The sequence below is a fragment of the Pelmatolapia mariae genome, linkage group LG23 (assembly GCF_036321145.2).
Source record: "Pelmatolapia mariae isolate MD_Pm_ZW linkage group LG23, Pm_UMD_F_2, whole genome shotgun sequence".
Classification (NCBI taxonomy): Eukaryota; Metazoa; Chordata; class Actinopteri; order Cichliformes; family Cichlidae; genus Pelmatolapia; species Pelmatolapia mariae.
Window position 1 is genome coordinate 18,229,370 of NC_086246.1, and position 11,232 is coordinate 18,240,601.

Genomic DNA, 11,232 nt, shown 5'->3' on the forward strand with positions numbered 1-11,232 from the left:
ATATCTGATCTTGTGAATTGTGTCGATTTCTAAAACAGGAAGTAGGGAGGAAGGTTCGGGATCTGGAGGTTCAGCAGACATGCAGCAGATGTACAGGTGCAAATGAAAATTTAAAAGATCTCTGCTACACTGAGGTGCTCCGGGTGGCCTTGACAGTAAGCCAGGAAATAGTCCTGCACACAACGGCAACTGTAATTATATGTATTTCTGTCCTATATCAACACATGCATCTTTTAAACCCACCTACGCATGTGTGAGTCATGGTCCGCTGGAGTCAAAAAAAAAAAAAAAAGATAAAAGGAAGTCCGTGAACCAGATCAATTTTTGTACCTGAACCTCAAGGCTCACTGAACCTCCAGGCAAAAAAGAAGTGTGTACATACGCAAGAACCCAAATGATATATAGCTCACGCTATGATATGAAAAGTTTAGTTGGTTCCAAATCAGCGTGCAAACAACAGCACAGTTTGTCCAGGACAGTGGCTCCAGCTCCATCAAATAAAAACCTTTCTGTTCCATATTCACATTCTCAATGTCGCTCTCTTTTAATCTTGTGTTTTGAATTCATCCATACTTTCACTTCCTTTACTACCTATCCACCTCTGGGTTTGCCCTATCTTAAGGCAAACGACTGGGTAAACCCTGGACAGGTTGCCAGAAAGGCAGACATGAACCCAGAACCTTCTAGCTACAGGGAGACAGTGCTAACCACTACATGACTGTGCTGCCTATTATAAACTCAGCAAACTCCTTCTGTTTATAGTCATGCGAATTCCAATAAAAACGCAGTCGCTGCTTAGTGCAGTTGAAGCCAAGACAGCATAAGCCAAGCCTCAGGTCAAAAACATCTATGAACAAGAAGTAAAGTCAAGGTTTCTGTAGCAGTGAACCTGCGGGGTCTTGGCCACCCGTCGTCCTCCCTGTGGCTTTTGTGCAGTTTTCCCGAGGCGCACAGTCTTTCACTGCAGACCTCCTGCAGTAAAGGACTGTGTTTAGCAAGGCCTGGCGGTTGCTCTTTTGACATGGATGGTCCAAAACACCCTCTAGTGTGAGCCTAACTCAGTGGTGAAATACAATGCAGAAGGTGCAGTCATCTCATCATTTTCCCTTTTGAATATAACTCACGTATACAGTAATCCAAAATGACAAGATATTAGCTCATATCTTAGTATCAGTCTAGCATACACTCAGTGATCCTCTTTCACATGTGCATACTCGCCCATTCATACACACATACAGGAATAGCATATGCATCGTGACAAGAGAAGCCCTGTTCTCCTGTTGCACTAAATGCCATCAAAATATCCGTTTAAGTAACCTCGACACTGCCCCTTTAATACTGCTCCATTAGGGAATATAGGTCACATTTAAAACCGCCCTATTCAAAAACAAATCGAGAAAAGTTTCCTAATTGCCGTCATAATGGGAGTGATGTAGAGAGAGGGACAGAGAAAAAGCAGAGAAAGGTCCATAATTGAAGCATTATGCATCTAAAATTAGTTCTAGTAGCTGCATTAGCTCAACAGTGTCAGCCAATATGTGGTTTTCTCTTTATTCTGCTATACTGTGTTGGGTCTTACTTCATATTCGTCTATATTTGGCTTTAGTTTTGCATTCAGCTGCAAGAGCAACTCTATTTTTGGGGGTTGGTTTGTTTTCCACTTGCTTACCTCCAACACACCTGGAGCCTTCGATGCAGCTTTCACCCAATACAAGCACAATCCTGTGTGAGGTTAATCTTTTGCTTATCCATCACCTGGCATTGGGTTGATGTATGCACGGCCACGCTGACTTTTTTTTCCCCCTGCACCCTGCACATTCAAGTATTCTGGCTGATAAGACTTTTTCCTCTTGTGGCTGGACATGTGCAGACTCCTTTCACTAGAAAAACAATGGGAAATCTGCAGTTTCAAGACTCGGCTAAGTTTCATCCTTCCAGGTAAACCTTAAAGGTAAACAAACCTGGAGGGTGAATTTCACGTGCAATGGAATAGGCTGCAAGAGGGGTGTGGCGATGACGACTTAAGAAGTCTTTCATTTTAATGTTAATAAATGTTTTTCCAGTTTGTGTAGAGTGTAGATGTATACACCACAATACTGAGCCAAATGTAATAACTGAAATAATCAGATGCTGCCAAAGGTCCCTGCATCTCAACACAGCAGCAGCAGCAGCAACAACCTCCTTTACAACCATTCATCCCTCAAACCACCATGTAAAGAGCTGCTGACACAAATAATACTCCATGGAGAAAGCCAAGCTGTTGTTGTGGCAGCTACACAGTTAACTTGTGGGCCACGAGTAAATTTATGCACGCAGATAAAGCAATGTTTTTGTGTCCCACCAATCCGTTTTCAGACTAAAGGTCAATATTCAGTTGACAATTTCTCTGAGCTAAATGCACCGATGCTAATCTGCATCACACCTGCACTACCTGACATTCAAATGGCAAACGCACCGGCAACATTTCCCATTCCTAGAACTGCCTTCTTTGCAATTAATTTATTATCGCAATGAACTGTTTTATCATCTGTACCGAGAACACCCTGTGTAGCGCAGCCACACTAGAAGCATACTTATATTATTGGGGAGCTTAATAAACACAGAGTGGCTTCGGGTTCGATGCTCGATCCTCAAAAAGCTGCAGCCAGTGTGAACGGAGGAGCCGAAGTCTGAACCTGTTATTACCTGAAACGCTTCCCCTCTCTGCTGGGAAAAGATCCACTTTAGGGAAGAAAACAGTGTTAAAAAGCAGTTGACAAGTTTTATAGCTCATTTCAGGGCTGATGTGTCATTAGAGGGGACAAAGCTGAGAGATAAACCACACAAAGAGAGCTGGGAAAGACAGAGGCATGGGGTAATTATAAATGTAGAGAGCAGCTCTGCTATGCCTGTAATTAACAGTGTGGAGTCTTAACACATCTCTCTCTTCTCTCTTTCATTCAGCTACCTCGCTGGTTCAGGTGAAGATGGCAGAAAAAAAAATGGACCAAACTGCCTAGCCACTAGTCAGCGGTAGTAGAGTTCACAGGCAAAAAGAACCACCTCCTATATCTTTACGAGGACTGAAAGCACAGACTTAAACTGGATCACTGAGGCCAAAAACTGTATGTCATTATGGAGGGAATACAGCAGTGGAAAGTATCGTAAAAATCTTCAGAACAACATGTAAAAGGCCAAAGGAAAATACGCTGAAAGAAAAATATCTTTATGAAGTCATGTAGCCTTGTAGACTGTCACTGACAATCATGTGGATTTGATCACAGGCTTCATATAAAAGTTGGATGTAGCCGCTGTGACATCCCCCAGCGGTTTGTGGACTACTGTGTTGAGGCCTCCCATCAAGCATACTGGCTGTCACCATGAAATTTAGATGAAACGGTGGAGCGCTACGTTTCTGCTAACTTTAGTAAACTTGTTTAGCCAGGTGCAAGAGACACAGAGACTGATACCTGCTATTAATGTTGACAAAGGAGATTTACTTACTTTATAAAAGGAATGTTTTGAAAGCTTAAGCCCTTTTATTTACTAGATAATTACATTCAAATTCACCAGCACCACAGACTCGGTCTGTAGTCTTGTTCATTGATTCAAATTAGTGAAGCTACAGCTCACAACTGCAGCCACCTGTCAATCAAGTGGGCCAAGCTACTCATTAAGTTAAATGCACAAGTCATATAGAGGTGGTGACCTCACACTGGGGCGGTTCAAGTAATAATAATAACAACTGTACCGCATTAAAACATTCACAGCAGGTGGGATATCCGGTCTTTAAGTGATGACCTGATGAACCCTGCTTCCGGGTCCAAACTACTCTGCATTTATTAAGGCTGTTGTGATTTTTAACATGGTTTAATGCTTTATATTTTGTTCTATTTAATCTGAACAAGCCCCTAAAAAAGTCAGTGATCACTGTAGGCCTCTCTCGGTTTTTATCATCACTATTCATTTTAAAGCTCAGTTTTTAAAACCTTACAATGTAACTACAGCCCAGCCCAAGCAGCAGTATATTAATGACTAACCTTATATTGCAGTTGTTCTCCTGACTGAAGTTTGGCCTGTTAACAGCATCCTGCCATGCAGTTACATTTGTTCCTAACCATCGGGAGCCCTCATTGAGTGGGAAAAAAGTTAGCGTTTATCCTCCAGCTTCACTGTGTTTATATTATGCTAACCATAGCTGTGTAGCTAGCCACCACACAGCACATCATTACATACCAGCTAGCCCAACTTCAGTAACCCTACAAACGCCACTGCTGTTTAGTTTTCTGTCTTCATTTATGTCGGAAGTGATACCAGAGCTGTGCATTTTAATTTTTGCTGTGATGGTTAAGCTGCCGGATCCTTCATGGTTCGTGCACGTTGAAGCTCAGTTTGCTCTTCGTGGCATTTCAGCCATCGACACGAAATACCGTCATGTCGTGGCCTCGCTGGATCCACTGTCCACCCGCCGTGTGATGACCCTTCTCCAGGATCCCCCCACCCAAAGGAAATACACCGCTCTCAAGGCGCTGCTGCTGCGGTGCTACTCCCTCTCAAATGCAGAGCGGCCCGAGAATCTCTCTCTCGGGCCTGGGTGATGGTACCGCACTCAAGCTCATGGAGAGCACGCCTTGCTAGGAACGGATGACGGCAGATTCCTCTTTACTCACGTCTTCCTCCGACAGTTGCCGGTGCGAGCTGGCCTCGCCAACTTCCCGATGCTGGCTGCGAAGGATTACCACTCACTTGCAGAAGAAGTGGATCGCATTCTCCTGGCTACTAGGAGGTTCGGCATCCAGGCAATAGTTCCCGACTCACCGATGGCATCTCCCGCGCCCCCACCGATTCTCAACAACTCATCAATGGTGGCTGGGATCGCGACACGGCGGCACCAGCGTGCCTTTGCAGTTTTAAGGCCGAGGGAAATGAGTCCGCCAGCGCTCTGTAGCGGCCGTGACCGCTGGGGATAAGGAAAAGCTACTCTTCATAGAGGACTCACACTCAGGGAGACGTTTTCTGGTTGACTCCGGCTCCCAGAAGAGCCTCGGGAACTCTCATGTTGTCTTTGCATACCTCCACAATGGTATATTATTTAATCTTAAAAAAAATTGGAGATTTCCCACATACCACCAGAGAGAGCCCAACCACACTTTTATAAAGACTGAGATAACGTAAGGAACTCGGTCAATCGAGAGGGAGTCGATGCTTCTCCACATTGAAGGGAGCCAGTTGAGGTGGTCTGGGTATTTCACATGGACATTTCCTGGACGAGGTGGTTGGGGCATGTCTTACTGGGAGGAGGTCCCGGGGCAGACCTACAACACGCTGGGGGGATCATATCTCTTAGCTTTCCTGGGAACAACTCAGTGTCTCCCAGATAAGGTGGAAGAGGTGGCTGGGGAGAGGGAAGGCTGGGAGTCTCTACCTAGACTGCAGCCCCCACGACCCAGACCCAGATGAGTGGCAGAAAAGAACGGATGGATAGATAGATGGATGTTATATTGAAATTCACTTCCATTCAGTTGTCCTGAAGGGGGAATTCAGCAAGAGAGAGAAAAATCTTATTTTTTACTGTAAACATGTTTATTTCTGCTCTAAATTTGGACATTTTAAAATGGAAGTCTATGGAAAGTCACATCCTGTACCAACCTCAAGTGGCCATCTGTGATGGCACGACTTTTAAGTCTCGAGGTTTGAATAGAATAGAATAACTTTATTATCCACATCAATGGAAAATTGTCTTCGGGTCCCCAAGCCATAAACAAATCAATCAATTCATACATACACACATATAAAACTGACACTTGGATTTGATGAATAACGTTTATAATAGCCTATGCAAGAAAGTATTTCTTGTGTATCATAAGCAAATTAATAGGTAAAACATAATGACTACTTGTAATCAAAGCTTCCAGACTTCATTAATCCACGCTTTAGCTAATCATGAAGTAATACAACTACTATTAAATGTATCAAACCTGCTGCATTCTGCAGGAATATTACGCAGACCTCCTCTCCGATTATGCACTTCTGCGCCACTGCCTCAGCGACGGTTGTTAGCATTAGCTCAAACTCTCACATAATTGCTGGCAGTAACCTGGACAGTTTTAGGTCCAAAACCCTGCAGGACTAAGGTCCATTATAATGAATCCCACAGTGAAATAAATCTGGTTCTCATACCCGACCATGCGCATGACTTATGCCTTCTAAAAATAAGAAAAAAATCCTGACAAAGTGAAGAAATAAATTTCTTCCTGATGCATTTGTTTAAAGTGTTTCCTATAAATGAGTTATATGAGCCGCACGTGTGTTTCATGTGTCTAGTCTATGTTTAGCTTTCTCTGATTTAAGCCTCCTGCAGGCTCTTGATTTTTTTTTTCCTTACGTAAAAGCAGGGATTATTTTGCATGCTTAAAAAAAAAGAAAAAAGAAATACCAAAAAATTCCTGGTTGCTCCAGTCTGTAGGAGATATTTCCTAGATTAAAGGAATTTCTTCCATCTTTATCACGAAACAGGTGAAATTATCCTTCACTGCACTGGCAGAGTTTTCAAACAGGTTTTAAAATTCAATAAAATACTGAATGACTGGCCGAGACCTTTTTTTTTTTTTCGTGTAAAATGAAACTGCATTTTTGAGAGACCTGGAAACATCATGTCATTATCCTGTAACGCTGGCTGCCGCAGATAAGAAAATGGTAATGTTCTCTACTGTATTTGGCTTCATGTGGTGATGTGTGGCTGCAGTGGGTTGGCTGGATTTGGCCTCACTTGAACTACATTTGTGAGCAAGAGAAAAGGGAGCTGTGGTTATTGTGTGTGTGTGTGTGTGTGTGTGTGTGTGTGTGTGTGTGTGTGTGTGTGTGTCTGTGAGACAGACATGAAATGAGCTATAGTTCTCAATAAAACAGCAGAAGAGTATTTTTCCTTCTCTTCTCACACACACACACACACATGCGCAAACACACACACACACACACTTTGCTGCATGCCTGCACACATTCCTTCTGGCAGCTGAGCGGCCAATGGGCAGCCAGTACGCAAATAAGTTGGGCGTGTCCTTTTAAAGCTGGAGTACAGGGTCTGAATGGAGAGTAGAATAGAATAAAATAAAAAAATAAATAAAAAAGAATTGAGTGTGGATGGAGAGGAAGGTGAAAAGACTAGAGCAGAAAGAAGCTTTACAGCCTGAATATTCAACAGTGTTACTGCCTGAGCTCAATTTGTGTGATTTTCTACTTCAAAAAACAGCATATCATACTAATTATATATATATATATATATATATATATATATATATATATATATATATATACATATACATAGTGTATATAGTGATTTCTATGTCAGTTTATCCATTACTCATTTTAGTTTTGTAATATTTTAAGTGATATAGTTAAACAGCATCTTTAAAGTGAGCACTTGTTGCTTCTGTTGTCATGTGTGAGAGTAATCTGGATACATTTGGGTTTAGGGACCGGTGGATTAACCAAGATGTATACTAGAAATTTTCCATCTTGCCTTTTGAACAATTTATAAGCAAAAGATTTTAAAAATTAATCAATCATTTTTATTTTATTAATTAATAGCAGACATAGTAAAAAAAAAAAAAACTTCAATGGCTTTACTTCTCTTTATTCATACTTGAAGTTGTTAGCAGGCTGCATTGTTGTTGCCATAGTTACAACTTCTTTACCCCTGCGTTATGTGGCTGTGGGTCATATGACTACGAAATAAAATAAAAGACACATTAATCCATTCTGAGAAAATAATTAGCTGTGCCTCTAATCTCATTTCCTTTAGGATTAAGGAGAACATTTATGAGTTGCTGGCAGGTGGTAATTTGGTGCTCTCTATGCATGATCAAAGCATCTGTTCAGGTTTAACAGTAGCCGAAGGACACTCCCATTTAACCGTGCCTCTTGTGTTTTAAAGTGATTCGCGCTTAATGTTTACGTGTCTTAATTTTTCTTTCTTGTTCCTATTCAGTAGTAATCAGACGAAGAGCTGACGAGGGTTTCTTGTACAAACACCTTATGTTTGGAAATTTGAGGAATTTGCTTGCGTCACGATCGCATTATATGAGTTCAAAATGATAAATCAATAAAACTCCACGTCTGTGCTCATATTTGGTCGCACTCTGCTCTTTGTCAGGCCCGGCAAATTCATTTCACGGGCAGTAATTTGCAGTAAATTGTCCCATTAGCTGACAATCGATTTTTGTTTTGTCTTGCTGCCCACACCTATTTCTTGCACCCACTGGCTATTAAAAGCTATATACTGTAAAAAGGTAAATAAAAAGCAGAACAAAAAATGTTTAAACCCCTACTGGACTGGACCACAGTGCACAGCCTATTAAAAACCAAAGAGCTGAGGTCTCCCTGCATCCAAGCAGTGAGCCTTCCAGCTTTTAACACATTATTAAAAACGTGTCCATTGTGGTAATAAATGCCACTTAAAATATATATATATATATAAAAACAGAGCTCTCTGCTCATCTCTGCACAAACCACAATCTCAAACAATTCTGTACATAAACATAGAAGAATCGTAATTTTTATTTTAAATGAGAATAAAAAGACAACAAGTAACATGAAAGACTTGTTAACTGCAACTAAGTTGGTTGAGACTAAAATGGAGCCAAAAAGGAGTAAATATGCAATTTCCTACTATGGCTAGGAAAGCAAAAAAAAAACAACAACAACAAAAGCACATTACTGTGGGTTTAAATAAGAACTCATTTATTACAGAAAAGTAATAGAGTTATATACACCTGAAAAAAAGCTAAATAAATAAAAGGAAAAATGAACCAACGGCATGCAGAACTCTCAGCTCAGATTGCAGACTTGAGAGAGACTGAAATTTCGGTTAATCAGCCATCCTTTCCCATGTCCTCTGTGGTGCAGCCCAGCCTAGTGGCTTCACAGCAGAGTGGACTACTTTATTTAGAACAGTGTTGTGGGGTTTTAAACCACGAGCAGACTGCTCGGCTGACTCACCGACTAGAATAGAGGTCTGCCTAAAAAACCTGTGGCGTTTAAAAAAAGAAAAGTGGGGATGACACAAAGTGGAAAAAGAGTGAGCGAATGAAGGGAAACAAAGACAAAAGATGCTGCTCTTAACAGAGTCTGCCCTCTGTGGTTTGCAGCAATTAAGTCCCTGAAGGGAAGGGTGCAGGAACTCTCTGGAGCACGGCGCACCTTCACTGTACTTGGCGAGGATGAATGCGTCCCGCCATGCTCACAGGCTTTTATCGATCCTCTCATCACTATTAACTCTGACTGTGTTTACATTCAACAGTGTGGCTAAAAAAAAGTGCAGAACCAGAAACACGAGCTCGGCTGCCAGCGTTAAACGGACAAGCTCCACATAACAACGACTCACTATTCATGGAGCAATTTGAACCCTTGATTCTTTATCAAATCCTGGCTTGCTGTCGCAACACTTTTGCTACATCAAGAAATCTACTGTTGGTGCTACTGATGAACAACCATGATTCTGCACAGCCACATCCTGTTGTTTGTAATAGTGACAGACGAGGTGTCTCTGCAAGGATGGGGATGTGCTCAGAGCACTGAGGGAAACAGGTGCCGTTGGACTCGCAGGTGTGCGGGGGTTTAAGTCGCCATGAGTGATGATGACCAGCCCCAATCCTAACCCCATGTGTCTGAGAAGCAAAAAATGTTTGTTTGTTTGTTTTTTAAATCAGAAAGATTGCCAAAAAATTAAATAAATAAAATAACAATACAAATAAAAAATACAGTGATAGCACAGAATTGGCATTATGGTTATCACTGATGACTCCACAGGGTTGCATAAAAAGACAGATTTCCAATCTGTCTTTTTATGCAACCCTGAAATTATAAGATTATTTTTGCAACAGGATGAAGCCATCAAGAGATAAATACAATAATTAGGTAGATTACAATAAAGGAGGGATTAAAGACTATTTTCTTTTTTTCTTTATAAAATGATTCAGATTTAATGAAATAAAAACACTTGAGATTGTAGTGAAAGAGTTAGTACACTGACACTCACAAACTAAATTAATAGTCAGGTGTGCTGGTGAATGCTGCAACATCTGCCAGCTGAACACACACACACGCAAGTTAACCAGTAACACCCCAGCCTGTGTGTGTTCCCGATCTCGCAAACACATTAGTTTACACAATTAAACACACACACACACCCCTACACACGTACACACATGGGGTTATGAGCACAGGTTACGAGCCCCGGATGTCTGTCAGGATCTAACAGCTACACCGCCCTCCTGAGGTCCGGCTCCGGGCGGAACAGGCAGTGTAGGTGCGTTTGATTTTAACGTAGATGGCAAGAAAAAAAAGCTAGAAAGAGAAAGAGCACTAAGAGTTTAATAAAAATGTAATTAAAAAAAAAAAAAGCCTCACCACATTAGTGAGAAAATCTCCGTCGCTGAGTTCCTCCAGGTCCAACAGGTTGGTCCCTCCGGACGGATAGAGTTTCTCCGCTGTTAAACTGTCTAAGATAGAGTCCATCATGACTGCCTGCGTCTGTCTGCAGCTCACCGGACGGATGGACAGCTGTGCGCGTCTTTAAGTCAGACCATTAAAAAGCGGGCAGTTTGTTTTCACACGTCCTCGCACCGCCTGTGTGTGACTCCAGCTGCTGCTGCTGCTCTCTCTCTCTCTCACTGTCAGCGCTGACAAATGTCAAATTTTCACATCCTCCTCCAGTTGCGTGTCGCTGAGACGTCGGCGCTTCTTCCAGCTCTCTCCTCGCGTGCGCCGCCTCAGCCACTCGCCGATGAATATTCAGAGAAGCCCCGCCCACGTGACGTCCAAAAAAAGAACACGCCCACAAAACAAAGTTGTAGTCGCTTATTCGCTCATTAACAAAAAGGAAGAAAAGAAGAAGACTACGCGACCCATTTAGGGCTTTAGATCTGGGGTGTCAAACATAAGGTCTGGGGTCCAGGAGTGGCCCAACACAGACTCCAATCTGGCCCACTGGATGGCTGCAGAAAATGTGAAAGTTTTACTACTGATAAAGACCTCCTCAGTTGCCATACATACTACACCACAGTAATTAAGTACACACACACACAAATATATATACATATATATATATATATATATATTAGGGGTGCAACAATACATGTATTGATATTGAACCATTCGATACAGTGCTTTCGGTTCGGTACGCATATGTATCGAACAATACTCAATTTTTTATTTATTTTATCAACTTTTCTTCTGACGATGCTGTCTGTGTTG

At 41.9% G+C, this 11,232-nt stretch overlaps 1 protein-coding gene across 2 annotated transcripts in view; it reads right to left on the reverse strand.

Annotated features, from left to right (window-relative positions):
- Positions 1-10,725, reverse strand: part of creb3l1 (cAMP responsive element binding protein 3-like 1) — a 35,309-nt gene extending 24,584 nt beyond the window's left edge. For both annotated transcript variants that reach the window (XM_063467834.1, XM_063467833.1), the window contains exon 1: positions 10,387-10,725. In XM_063467834.1, the coding sequence (XP_063323904.1) occupies positions 10,387-10,497 (111 nt within the window). In that variant the 5' untranslated portion in view covers positions 10,498-10,725. The remainder of the gene's footprint in view (positions 1-10,386) is intronic.
- Between the last annotated feature and the right edge of the window lie 507 nt (positions 10,726-11,232).